The sequence below is a fragment of the Epinephelus fuscoguttatus genome, linkage group LG16, assembly GCF_011397635.1.
Source record: "Epinephelus fuscoguttatus linkage group LG16, E.fuscoguttatus.final_Chr_v1".
Classification (NCBI taxonomy): Eukaryota; Metazoa; Chordata; class Actinopteri; order Perciformes; family Serranidae; genus Epinephelus; species Epinephelus fuscoguttatus.
In genome coordinates, this window is record NC_064767.1 from 20,735,641 (window position 1) to 20,749,591 (window position 13,951).

The 13,951-nt window shown below is 38.4% G+C and overlaps 2 protein-coding genes across 2 annotated transcripts; one reads left to right on the forward strand and one right to left on the reverse strand.

Moving 5' to 3' along the window:
• Positions 1-181: 181 nt before the first annotated feature.
• zgc:110319 (uncharacterized protein LOC796111 homolog) lies at positions 182-5,556 on the reverse strand. The gene is made up of 8 exons (XM_049600189.1): positions 5,444-5,556; positions 4,813-4,913; positions 3,517-3,652; positions 2,660-2,726; positions 2,456-2,567; positions 2,304-2,367; positions 1,107-1,281; positions 182-648 (listed from the first exon to the last, which is right to left on the reverse strand). Exons 1-8 carry the CDS (start codon positions 5,506-5,508, stop codon positions 580-582), a joined length of 789 nt encoding a protein of 262 aa, XP_049456146.1. The 5' UTR covers positions 5,509-5,556; the 3' UTR covers positions 182-579.
• Positions 5,557-7,331: 1,775 nt separating this feature from the next.
• Positions 7,332-13,570, forward strand: si:dkey-228d14.5 (uncharacterized protein LOC796266 homolog). Its single transcript, XM_049600877.1, has 7 exons — positions 7,332-7,650; positions 9,740-9,787; positions 9,870-9,932; positions 10,030-10,097; positions 10,172-10,302; positions 12,066-12,243; positions 12,836-13,570. The coding sequence occupies exons 1-7, from the start codon at positions 7,586-7,588 to the stop codon at positions 13,027-13,029; spliced, it is 747 nt and encodes a 248-aa protein (XP_049456834.1). The 5' UTR covers positions 7,332-7,585; the 3' UTR covers positions 13,030-13,570.
• Positions 13,571-13,951: the final 381 nt, after the last annotated feature.

Consider the following 13,951-nt stretch of genomic DNA (forward strand, 5'->3'; position numbering starts at 1 on the left):
TCAAAAACAAAGATTTGCTTCAAACTGTGAACTTTGATACAGTGATACAGCGAATCTGAAGAATGCAGCACATACATAGCATACAGAGCTTAAAGGTGGTTACACAGCAAACCTACTTCCATTTGATGAATAATTATAGCCTAAATATTGTTTTATTTGTGAATGATGCATTAACAAGCAAAAAAAAAAACAAAAAACCGCATGTGGTGGAAACAACTCATCACATCTTCATTCTGCTTGACCATAACCATTGTCAAAAACTCACACAGTATCTCCAACCTATGAAAATATTCTTTCAAAATATAAAATATTTATAAGAAATAAATACATAACAACAACATTTATAGCCTTCACAGCAGAACATTTAAACTGGCTAGAAGAACAACAGTATTTTCTGTGTACAGGTCTATGCCTGTATTCCATACAGTATGCACACAAAATAGCAGGTAATACTTTTCTCTTTTCATTCTTATTAATGTAGAATGATAATTAGTGGAAATTATGCATGGCTGTGTTTTTACACAGTGGAATATATTTGTCTTCCAACAAAATCCGTGAGTTTGTTGGTCAAGGATGTTTTCAGTCTTGTAATTTGCGTTCCAGCTCTGAGAAAACCTTTGCATTGATTTCATCAACTTCATCTTCCACCTGGGCAAATAAGAGAAATAACAAAATGTTAAATGTTAAATGTATAAACTTAATTCAGTGTAGTAGCAAGTGAGTAAATCAGTTAGTAGCACAGCTTCACCCAGAGATTGAAAATTTACCTTGTGGTTTCATTTTCATTGCTCAGCCTTAAGGGCCCAAAAATGAAAATTTTAATCCTCCACACCCCACCATAAAAAACTTTATTTTTGCTTTGCTTTTATAAGAACTACAACTGCATTTTGTTGTGCAGCCTCATGTTGGATAACGGCAGTAAAATAACCTTGAATTTCTAGCACTCGATTTAAATATCTATACAGCAACCTCTGAAACCAGTCCTGTAATGGATACATCTGTAATGCTTAGTCTTAAAATAACATCCTGTACAAATCTCTTCTGTTCTAAAAAACAAACAAAAAAAAAAACAAATCCTACAAATCCTACAAGATCCTGATAATCACCTGCTCCACGTTGTCTACTTCTGGGATATAAAACTGCAGCATGTTCTGAATGCCGTTCTTCAGGGTAACTGTAGAACTGGGACACCCTGTGCAGGAACCAACCAGCTTCAGCTTGACTGTGCCGGCATCAAACCCCTTATAGATGACATCGCCTCCATCTTCCTGCACCGTAGGTCTTGTGAGGGAGAGAGATAATATCAATTTGTTCAGAACAAAGCAGCACAAAGGAAAGACAGATTAAAGCACTATTCGGACGGGAGTAGTTTTATATAGCGACGTGGGGTAAGGGATAAGAAATATCAGTAAAACTACCACAAGTGGGAGGGGTAAATCCATTCACGCACCGCCGTCCCCTCCTGCCGTCATGTGCGTATGATAGGACTGTCAAAAGCACCAGGAAATTGAGTTCGAATATTTTCGAATTAATTTAGTAGAGTTCGAATAATATTAGAATTTATTATTATTATTAGTAGGCTATTAGTATAAGAATTATTATTATTATTTATTTATTTTATTTTTTTTTTTTTTTTTTTGATATACAACATTATTGATAGTATTAATTAATTATTAATGATATTCAAATTATCAAATTTAGGTTCGAACTTATAAAAAAATATATATATTCGAATATATTTCTAACTTCGATTTTTTTTGACAGCCCTAACACACATATTTACTGCTGGTCTATTCGCACGGGATTAGTATTACCTGGGGTAACTGTCCAGGACCCTTTTACAGAAGGTAAAAGTCGCGGTAATCTTTACTGACACCGTGCCGTAATGATTACTGACATGGCACATTCGGACGATCCTATTTAAGTGATTTCTAGATTAGGAACAGGTGTGCAGTAATCAGGCCTGGGTGTGGCTACAGAAATTGAACTCAAGTGTGATCAACCACAGTTATGTTTTAACAGGAGCTGGGGGGCAAACACTTTTTCACACAGGGCCATGTAGCTTTGGATTTTTTTCTTCCTCATTAATAAAACCCTTCATTTAAAAACTGCATTTTGTGTTCACTTGTGTTATCTTTGACTAATGTTTAAATTTGTTTGATCTGAAACATTTAAGTGCGGAAAACATGCAAAAAAGTAAGAAATCAGGAAGGGGGCAAACACTTTTTCACACCACTGTAGTTTAAGAAAAACCCAGCCTAGATAGTATTATCTCACTTGCTCTTAAGGTTCTGGTTTCGTACCTGATTCTGGTGTCCAGAAGCTCCTTTATCATAGATACAATATCATCATCATCTTCGGAGTGACCTAACAATAGACAAAATGTATTTTATAGTGACAAGATACTTACATAATATACAGTAAAGAGCTGCATAACTGAGAGCTGCATACTCACTGCTTTCATGATGCACTGCCCCCGTTGTTATCGGCTCACCACTCTCAAAGAACTTGGCAATGGCCTCCACAGCATGACGCTTAATGTCTGTCCATTCCACATCCTCATCTGTCTGATAAGATAACAAAGATCTCATGGGTTGTCCCACTACAATATAGGAATAGAATGACAGAGACGAGCTGTGCGAGTACATTTCATACTTACTTTAGTGACTGTGATAAAGTCAGGGCCAAAGAACACACTTTTCACTCCTTCAATTTCAAACAGGTCCCTGAAAGAAACATGGTATCATGTTATTGTTCAAGAGAAACAAGAAACACACCAATGACATCATAGAGTTGCTCATGTTAGTTTATCTAGTGATAGCAACATCCACTTGTGCTGGCTTTTATCAAGAGTGTTGTTTTTGATGAGACAAGATAAAGATTTATCAGCAAACAACACATCATATCTACACAATGCATGCATGCAGTCAGTTTCGTGAAGACACAGACAACCCAGAGTATCACAGAGTGTCATTTGGACAGGGTACACTTATCACATCTACTCTACTTACAATTCTACCAAGCAACACGAGTCACTGACACTGAAGACACAATCATGAGTAGCTCAGTGAAGAGGATATCTATTGTCAAACTATTATTTCTAAAAAAAAAAAAAAAAGAAAAAAAAAAGAAAAAGAAAAAAAAGATGGGAAAGGCACAAATTCATACCTCTGATGCATTTCTTTCAACTTATAAAGATGGACATTTTAGTTTCTTTGCCAAAACAATCTTTACAAGCAGACACAAATTAATCTGAGTTGTGAGTGTGCAACTTTCTTAAATATCTGTGTTACCTCCTGAGAACAAGTGTGCCTTTCCCCTCAGTTTCTTTGTTTTTACACTATGATTTTAAACACGGCAAACACAATCAGTGTGCAAACACACACAGACACTGTTCTACTGCTACAGTATAAAGCTTTAATTGTGATTTCTGCCTTTTGAAAAATTATATTTTATAAAATCTGGAACAGTACGACCTCAACATTACAAAGTACAACAGTAAACTTGGCACACTACCTGGCTAAAGATGAGCATTCAGCGGTGCTCGCAGTAGGGAAGTCAAGCGTCCCACTTCCTAGGACAGGTTTACCAGGAAGAAACTTCAAGCTACTGGGGTTTGGAGTGTCTTGAGTCTGGATGGACAGATGTCTTACTGAAAGATATTATAACAAAAAACAGTTTCTTAGTGAAGATGTATGCTTTTTGTGGTGTTGACATTAAGCCATGTGTAAAAAAACAAGATGACAGATAATGAGTGGATGCATTAAGATAAGTTATAAGAAATAAGAGATACTTCATTGTCACCCATTTATATACAGTGCAATAATTTTTCAAACTATACTAGTTGTGGCCCATCACATTATGTTGATAAATCAGTCAAGGTTGCCTTGCATTTTATTTTGTTCAAGTCATGGTATTAGGTCTATCATACAGTTTTCAGAGAGGCACTAATGTGTTTTATGAACAGAAGGTGAAGCAAATTACCAGCAGAGTAACAGCAGACATTTCTGGCCAGGTATCTGACAAGGCCACAACAAAGATGCATTAAAGAAAGGGAAATATCATGTATAATCAAACCTTTCTCTTTAAATCTATTGCGACGTGAGCTACTTCATATGTCATGGAGCAAAGGAGAGAATCTGCTGTGTGGAGGTATTTCACACTATTTCAACTGCTGTTGCACAATTGTTTATTTTTGTTAAAAATAAATAGTTCATCATTGCATTAATCTGTTTCATCTTGTTTCATTTTATCTTAGGAAAGAACTGTGTAGTCATCAATGCCTGACGCCTCTAGTCTTTTCTTTTTAGGTCAACCATGGTATCGGATCGGAACCGGGTATGGGCTGATACTCAAAGCCACAGCATCGGGATCTGTATCAAAACTGAAAAAGCTGGATCGGTGCATCTCTAGAAGAGACTTGATGATCACTAAAATTAGCAGGGGAAAAAGTGGATATATATCAGTATTGGCCAAATGAGTTGTTATATATTGGCATATCGGATATTGTCAAAAAATCCAATATTGTGCATCCCTAATTTGAATGTGATCTTTTTTAAGCAGCTGGCCCCCAGGTATTTTCACATCATCTAACTTGACCCCCATTCAAAAAAAGTCTGGACACCCCTGGCATAGAATAATGAAGTTGTCTTTCCCTGGTTCTCAGTGTAACACAAAAGAATGAATGAATGAACACGAGGCGCAAACAACAAAGTAGAAAAACAAGAAGAGAACAAGATACAAGACAACTACAAACATATAATGCACAAACAGAACAATAGAAATAGTCAAGGTGTCCAAACACTATCTCACTTGAGAGGTGTGTGTTTCCTGTCCCGGGCCGGGGCTGAACTTTTGGGAAGATCTGGGAAGAGCTGTGTGAGTGGTACAAGCTTCTGGCTTTGACTGGAAACCTTGAAAAGCACACAGTATTTGATTTATATCTGTCAGTCTACATGAGCTTTACTTGAATTCACTTCTCGTGGGAGGGTTTAATAGTTAGGTGGATGAAAGCAACGTCAGCACATTGTTAGCAAAGCACCTTGTTTTGTTATACTAACCTACAAACTGGTAACGTTACCCAGAGGCTGCAACATTTACTGACATAAATGTTATTAGCATGAGCTAGCTAGCGTTAGCGGATAAGTTACACACTTGGCACCTGGAGGGACGTATATGAACTCAAAGACGATAAAGAAGTGGGAATAGCTGGCGTGAAATAACCCAGCTGTGTCGATACCTCCACCTTTTTCTGGATGGATAGGATTCATTAAGTGACCAACTGTCAACTTGTATCGCAGTTTGCTACTTAGCTAACTAGCTAGCTAAATAGCTAGCTAGCGTCAAACAATCAACTTCATGCTTTACAACAGCATCACAGCTTATCATATCAGCAGCACAAAACGTTAACTGAGCGATATGTCACAGCAGGAGAGGTTCAAACCTAAAGTGAGCAGTACTTCTTGCCCGTAACAACCGCTGAAGACCCCATCTCATGTGCGTCGCCATTTTCTTTGTTTTGAAAATGAGGACCTCATGTGGTAGACAGCACACAGTCCTGACCAGAGGTTTGATTATGCATGTCTGATATGTACCTTTCTTTGGTTTATTTCCTCAGTGAAACAATGAAAATAAATATTGGTTATAAGAGAATAACATAAGAAAAATAAACGATAAAAGGAAATGTTCAGTAATAATATTAAGATTACTTAAAAGTTAATTATTGTGTAGTAATAAACAGTCACTGAGGATACTGAACAATATGTTTTCTTCATTGTGTTCTCTTAGTAGGTTATATCATATGCTCGTCTTTCCCCAGGTTGTTCTACAGCAGTGGTAAAACACATGGATTATTTACATAAGTAATTATGGTCTACTGAAGTACCACAGTTTAATCGTTGACTCCTCAATTACAAACACAACTCCTGTTTCTAATGTTGACATGCCTTTAGTTTATTTCCTCAGTGAAACAATCAAGATAATTAATTGGTTGTAAGGAACAAAAAATAGTAAAAAGACAGTAAACAGTAAATAAGAGTAAAATAGTTAATTGTTGTGCAGTCATTAAAAAAACTGATCATTAAGTGCCTTAACAGCTCTTCTTCATTTTATTCCCTTATGTAAAACCCCAAATTGTCCAAAGTTGTTTTTTTGTTGTTGCATATGAGATATTACTGCAGCGGTGGAACACATAGTCACATCATTTACCTAAGTGTGCTAAGATGAGATAAGATAATCCTTTATTCGTCCCACAGTGGGAAAACTTTCAACGTTACAATGGAATCTGGAAAAAAATACAAAGCAATATATAAGCACATGAAATAAGTAAACTGTACAAAGACAAAGAACAATATAATAAGCAAACAGTATAAAAACATGAAGCAGTATCATAAGGAAGCATTGAAAAGAAGCAGAATATATTTTAAGTGCTATGTCATAGGCAACTGGCAAAACGTGTACAAGAAACTCAAAGCAAGTCCAGTTGCCTATGATATAGCATTTAAGATTACCATGACATGGATGACTGAGAATTTTCAGCATGCAGAATATAATAAAGAGACAGAGACAGTCAGTCATAGTGGCAGCCTACTTTAGCACCACAGTTGAATGATACTCAATTATAATAAAAGATCCCACATTTGTAATTTTACTGTATCATATGTAGGCTAGACATAAATAAACTTAATTGGCTAAGTAGCAAGCTGTCCAATAAATGCAGTGGAACAGGGATAGGAGTAGACAAGTAGTTTGCTTCTTCCTACTCCTTTTTCAACATGAAATGTTCATTTATGTTAACTTATTAATTTCTTTATTTGTTATTTTTACATATGCACAGTATTTTATTTTATTATTTTATTTAAAATGTTCAACACAATACAATATTTACCTCCAAAATGTAGTGTAGTAGAGATATAAAGAGGTATGAAATAGTAATACTCAAGTATAAGTACCTCAAAACTGCACTTACTGGATCAGATGTTCAATCCACCACTGGATGACAGGTAAAACAAAGCATGTCATTGAACATACAATGCATTCCTAAGAGCACTGTCACACAGAGATGCCGTTTTGTTCTGACATTTACCTTTAACCGTCACATCCAGTGTCTGTACACACATCTTCACACGTTCTGTTTAAAGAGACTACACCTTGGAGTGTATATATAACAAATTCTACAGAGTACACAACTCAAAATTTGATATGTAGCATTAACCTGTTTGACATAAAACAAACATTGTGGCAACGTCTAGAAGGCCAACCCATGTTTCCCAACATTTGGTCTGTCATGGTGAGGTGGTGCTCCAAAGGAGTGGCAAAGAAAGAGACGCTCCCATAAAAGCAGAACTGTACTCTGGATAGTAGAAGACTATCACTCATTACATAGTGTGACTTTGTGCTGGAAGAACCTGAACTGCACTGACATCATACAGGGTTAGGACTTTGTTTTCTTGCTCTGTAGGTATGAGGCTGACTCCATGAGGAATCTGCAAACCCCTGAGGAGGTCTACCATTGAGTGGTTTTACGACACTTGGGCTTCAAGAACCCCTGCTCTGATTTGTGACTTCCCTTCTTCAAAACTCAGACATGGTGCTGTGGACTATCTTCCCCATTTCGCTCTCCCTGGTGTCCTTCATCGGAACATGGAGTGTGTAAGTTTCCCAGAAATTCACACTTCCTCTTCTGTTTTTACTCCCTAGTGATCCTTCATTTGTTTTTACAAGTACAGCCCTTATACTGCCTCTGCCTGTGTGCTGTCATGCAAATTGAACTTTTATATTAGTTTTATAACTTGTAAACCATCTAAGTGAATACATCTGTTCATAGTTTGAAACGGTTTGTCCGTTGCTTCATGATAATGTAACTCCTCATTAGCACTTCTGACAACAACATATCTGGACTACTTTATAATCATCAAGATTAGTATTTGAAATGTATATTCTTGGCGGAGGGCATTAAGATTCCAATGATGATACTGATTATACTTGGCCTTGAACTAAAAGAGATGATAGAGCATTGTATTATATTTGGCAGACAGTCATTTCACATAGTTTTATTGAAACATCTTCAGTCTTTGTATGTGCTGTCTGCTAAAAGTCCACGTCAGAGCAGTCTGAGAAAACAATTGAGCACATGTTATGAAACAGCAGCCTTGGCAAATGCGGATGGGCTTGTCTGTGTGTCAAGAGGTGTGCACACCAGACTTTGAGAAATACTAACAGACAAAATTGTTCGGGGAAAAACCTGTCAGTCCACTTCTTCTAAATCTATTTGTTATTCATGTTGATAATGTTCACGCTCTGTAGGCGTGCAGTGATGTTTTTTCCTCATTCTGCTTCGTGAACCACCGCCATGTGGAGTTATTTATGAGCACATTCTTTGGACTGTTGTCAGACAAATTCTTTCTTTCCTATGTCAGAATAATCTGTGGTGGTTTATTGATCCATTTGGTGCTAATGATGAACTATCACTGGAGGACAGTGGGCTAAGTTAGTCATCCTCTCTTCTAACAATGGTAGTTTACTGCCATGGTTTTATAGAGTTAGAAAACATATATTTAAATGTTCAGTGTGTAAGATTTAGGGGGATTTAGTGGTGTCTGGCAGTGAGGATTGCAGACTGCAAACAGCTGAAACGTCTTCCAGTTAGAATTCCTTCAGTAGTAATTGTTCAGGAGGTTTTTACAGGGAACTGGATATTTCACTGCGGTCTGTTTCTTTCCAAATTAAACAAACCAGGGGTCTCATTTATAAACATTGCATCACACAAAACATGGCCTGAAAGAGGCATACGCCACTTCCACGCAAAAGTTGTGATCCTTAAAGACAGCCTTAATGGGAGAAACTTTGACACATGCTTACGAGCATTTTGGGCATGGTAAATTGGCGATGAAGATGGTTAGGGGGAAGCCTGATGGTAGAAACTGTCAAATATTTTTGGCTTTTGTCTGCGTACATTTTAAGTATGGATCCTATTCATTGTTTTATTAATGAGACCCCAGGTGATTACAGCACTGAATAAAGCAGTGTCACATCACAAATCAGTGTTCCTTTGACACTGTTTGGCATGTCGGCTGCTGACCACAATGTGTTAATGTGTGCTCACCTTCTCTGATAATTTAAGATCCAGACCTTTAGGAGGTTTTCACCGTGAGCCGAATTGTCCACAGAGGACTCTTCTTCCCTAAAACAAACAAACCTACTGATTTTAAAATGGTAGAAACACTGAATAAAGCACTTTCATGTTACAAATCAGTGTTTTTCCGATGCTGCTCATCGCAGATGGGCTTCTAACTACAGTGGCTGATGCGAAAATGTGAAAATGCAAATACATGAATGACTCTTTCTAGAGCCAGTGTTTGGTTTGTCTGTTCTGGGCTGTACTGTGGATTCTAGGAAAACACAACAACTCTTATTTTCAAGTGATTATACACTAAAGAAAACAGACTCATTATGCTGTATTCCCTCTCTGCCAGTAAATCCCGCACACTGGACATTTAACTTCCCAGAAAGCCTCATAAATTGATTCATTCAACAGGCATGTGCTGTTTATGACTGGAGGTCTACCTTTACTCTGAAAACCTGGAACATTATGCTTTTTTTGATGCTGTATTACAACACACCAGTAATACAAAATACCATCCACTAGTCTGAATCTTAATTCCTGTCAAATCAAGGACGCTATAGAGCCCGAATATTAAAATGGTGTCACTATAGTTCTTCTTTTGTTTTATATTTCCAGATATGCCCTGGCCCGTGCCAACAATCATGTGTGCTCGCTCAGTGACTGGTGAGTTGTAGATATTATTATTATTGTAGATAGTTCACGATCAGCCTTTGGATGTGACATAGGCTCATTCATTTGTTTTCAGGGGGGTTGACCGCAGCTGCAATGGAAATCAGACCACTGGATGTTGTTTTGCTCCCACTTTAAGGTGAGAATCCAGCCCATGTAATTTCCTGTTTTACTTATCCTTTCCACTGGAATCAAATAGTGAGACACAATTAACTGAATGTGATGTGTGATTCCAGCTCAAGTGGATCCAGTGCGCCACAAAATTCGCTATTTACAGCCACAATCAATGCTGGATCCTTTCTCTGTGAGTTTACCTGCCTAACACATCATATATGGTGTCAGTGATAAGCGTTTTAACAGCTGTGATCTCCTCTTTAGTTCTGCTGTTCTGTATATTCCACCATGCCCACATTATGGAGAGACACTCATGCCATTCCATGCTGAGCAAGGTTGCGCTGGTCTTTGGTGTTGTTGCAGCGCTGGGGGCATTTGCAGCTGGAAACTGTCATGTAAGTACTGCACTTCCTGCTCAATATTTGAACAAGTTTAATTAACAGCTTTAGATTGCTCCCAAAGGACAAATATATGTGAGGGATATTCACCTCGCAATACAGTAAGCTGACCAGACTTCGTCATGTAATGTTAACAATAAAACCGAACAGCTTCGATGTGCACCTGTGCTGAAACAGCAAACAAAGGTGGGTAACTGTTTGCTTTATGTCCTCTGTAATGATTAAAAGCAAAAGCAAAGCTGACACAAACTTAAACACCTTCTGTACTGTTTTTAGAGAGGATCCATCATGCTCATTTTCAGGTTCATATTTGTATTCTGGGTTTTACTAGAACATATTTACCTGTTTTAATGTTCAAAAGCATTTTATTTTGTGTCTGTCTGTGCTGGAGCACCTGTATTTACCCTATGCGCCTGTCTCTTTAAGTTTTCCTCCAAAAGCCCAGTTTGCTCTGATTGGTCAGCGTTTGCGGCGTTTTCTGTTTTACTGAAATTACCATGAAAAATCGCAAAAGCAGAAAACCTGAAAATGCTGACCAATGAGAGCAAACTCAGCTTTTGTAGGAGGAGGGCTTAAAGAGACAGGTGCTCATTTTTTTGGCAATTATTACCATGAAAAAATAAAAGTGGCGGCACAGCGTTGCAGTGGTTAGCATTGTCTCACAGCAAGAGGGTTCCTTAGTGGGGGGGCCCTTCTGTGCGGAGTTTGTATGTTCTCCCCGTGTCAGCGTGGGTTTTCTGTGTGTACTCCGGCTTCCTCTCACAGTCCAAAGACATGTAGGTTAACTGGTGACTCTAAATTGGCCGCAGGTGTGAATGTGAGCATAAATGGTTGTCTGTCTCTATGTGTTAGCCCTGTGGTAGTCTGGTGACCTGTCCAGGGTGTACCCTGCCTCTCACCCAATATCAGCTGGGATAGGCTACAGCACCCCCGCGACCACCAACTCGATAAGCAGAAGATGAATGAACCATGAAAAATCACAAATTAAAGCTTCTGAACCAAAATCTTTACAACTGGACATGTTCCAGCGGGAATATGATCCAAAACTGGGGAGAAATGGACAACATCAGCAACCAAGTTTATATGTTTCCCTGATGTTAGCATGTAGCTACACTCATCGGTGTATGATATGTTCACACTTGCAGTAGCGTGCCTGGAGCAGATGACCTTAGAAATAACTTTGTAGTATTTGTAGTATTCAGAACACTCTGAGGCCTGAGGTTTCTGCTCACAGGGGTTACTGTAACATACATTTACCTCATTATTATAAACTTAAGCCCTGTTTAATATGAACATTGTAACATTATATACGACAGAAAATATGGAAAAGCTTAATATGCGCCCTTAAATATAAGATGGGTTGATTTTGAGTAAGCTGTACCATTTTTATTTGACTACTTATAATAATAACTGTTTGAAAGACCCATTAGCAACACAAGCATAATGTAACATGCTGATATTACCAGACAATAAAACCAGTGTGTTTAACAGTAGTGAATGGGAACCAGTTACTATTTAAAAAAAAAAAAAAAAAGTTGCTGCATAATGATTTTTTCACCACTCAAACACTCAGCCTCTGTTTCTTCAATTAAAAATGACCATTTCTCAGGTGACACAGTTACTTAGTTGCACCCCGAGCTGCAAGAGGGGGTTTTAGTGAGTTAATAGTTTGGCACACACTTCTGTTAAATGTTTACATCAACATCTGCCCTGATTCCAGCTGTTTATTCATCTATTAAACTACTGTCTGTCCTCCACAGCCAGGTTACCTAGCACTCCCTCACTTCTTCGGAGCTGCCATCAGTTTCATTTGCATCTGCTTCTACTCTGTCCTGCTCACTGCGCTGACCAAGAAGTGTGTGCTGTCAGGATACGAGAAGATTCTCTACCCGTTGCGCATCACCTCCTGTGTGGTTCAATCCATCGTCACCATCTGCCGTATCCTTTCATAAATCTTGGGGCTGAATTGACTGTCTGTTTGTGGGGTGGGTATTCAGCAAAGCCTATGACCATAGATGTGGCTGGTAAAAGCAGGCTTGATGTTAGCAAACATGGTAGGGTTCCTATAGTGTCTCTTGAAACAGGATATTTCAGCAGTTCATTTACACAGTGACGCCTAAGTTACACTCTCCAGCTGCTCTGGAGCACCATGTTTCCTTTGTGCCATATTTGGATCCGGCCTGCTGCTCTGTTTACAAAGTGGGACAGGCCACAACATGACAGAAGTAGAAATGCATTTAGCTACATCAGTCTTAACCATTGTTTCTGCAACAATCAACTTCACATTATGTATGTCTGAAGGCTGCAGAGTGACACAACATGAGTCCTCTACTGAAGCAGTTTAGGGTTTAAGCTCAAAGACGTGTTGACACTAGTTGGTGATACACACGTTCAAGTTTGGGGGTTCGATTCAGGCCTTGGGATCTTTTTTCTACACTGTCCTCTGTCAGAATATAGGTGAGAATAATAGATAATAATCTTACAAGACTGCCACTCACTGCTCTATACATCCTTAACTTTAACCTTTCAGATGTTGTCTTATTTGCCCAGGCTGAGTACTATTACGTTCACTTGTCGGCTATATTTGAGTGGATGCTCTCCGTCAACCTGGAGCTGTTTGAGCTCAGCTTCGCTGTGGAGTTTTGGTTCTTCTCATCCTACATGCTCTCAAATCTGTTGAACAAACGAGAGGAGGAAAAGCCTTTGATGATGACGATGTCCTGATATGAGGCTGCCAGGGTCCAGCGGGAGCACACAAGCAGTGAGGATGGACTGAGTAAGACATCTGTGGCTGGACCATGGCTGGAGGACCAATAACTTTTGACACCACTGCTGGGATAGATTTAAAGCTGTTTATGGATTATGACCACTTGTTTTCCCACCCTCTTGATAATGTTGCCTAAAATTAATTTCCTTAACTGGGCATTTCTGTTCCTTACACCTTACCTTATTTCTTATTCTTTATTTCTTGAAACAAACTAGACTGTAAAGCAAATGAACAAAACATATCAGTCGCCTGCCACCAGAACAATTAATCTGATGAGTCACTTTCTAAAACACCTTATTTATGTAAATCAGTGTTCTTTGTGCAATTACTTTTTATCAGATGTTGAAATAGTAAACAATGATGAATTCCTCGTTAGGTACACTAAGGACCGAAAAGTCATGACAGTATCACTGATGTTAGATTCACATTACGGTCCTTTAATGGATCTTAGCACAGGCATTGTAGCTTTGGCACTTCAATAAAATCATGACCACTGTACTCACTGAGAAGTCCTGTTGTTCTGCTGATACACTGATTTTACTCTGAGGCTCTATCAGAAGGGTGGAGGACGCTGCAGTGCTCCCAGTTAGACAAGACTCCATGACGTCACAAGATCCTGTTCGACTGGATGACTAAGTGACAGGCATTAAAAATAGTGAATTCAGTTACAGCATGTACGAAAAGAAGGACGTCAACACCTCGACAGGTTACAGAGTTTTTGGGTGTGGTCTCTTACATGTATGTTACAGTAGAGGGAGGATTTCTAAATATAATTCACCTTTAAATCAATAGTAGTAATTTATTACATATTGCAGTAAAAACACATATATTATGTAACAACCAAAATGGATGTCTTCATTCAAGAGGACGTAAATTTGC

Coding starts and splice junctions, on each gene's coding strand:
- zgc:110319 (XM_049600189.1), bottom strand. CDS start 5,508: ATGGCGACGCACATGAGATGGGGTCTTCAGCGGTTGTTACGGGCAAGA. Junction 4,914..5,443: donor AGAAGTACTGCTCACTTTAG/GTTTGAACCTCT, acceptor GTGCTTTTCAAG/GTTTCCAGTCAAAGCCAGAA. Junction 3,653..4,812: donor AGGAAACACACACCTCTCAA/GTGAGATAGTGT, acceptor AATATCTTTCAG/TAAGACATCTGTCCATCCAG.
- si:dkey-228d14.5 (XM_049600877.1), top strand. CDS start 7,586: ATGGTGCTGTGGACTATCTTCCCCATTTCGCTCTCCCTGGTGTCCTTC. Junction 9,933..10,029: donor TGTTTTGCTCCCACTTTAAG/GTGAGAATCCAG, acceptor GTGTGATTCCAG/CTCAAGTGGATCCAGTGCGC. Junction 12,244..12,835: donor ATCCATCGTCACCATCTGCC/GTATCCTTTCAT, acceptor TTAACCTTTCAG/ATGTTGTCTTATTTGCCCAG.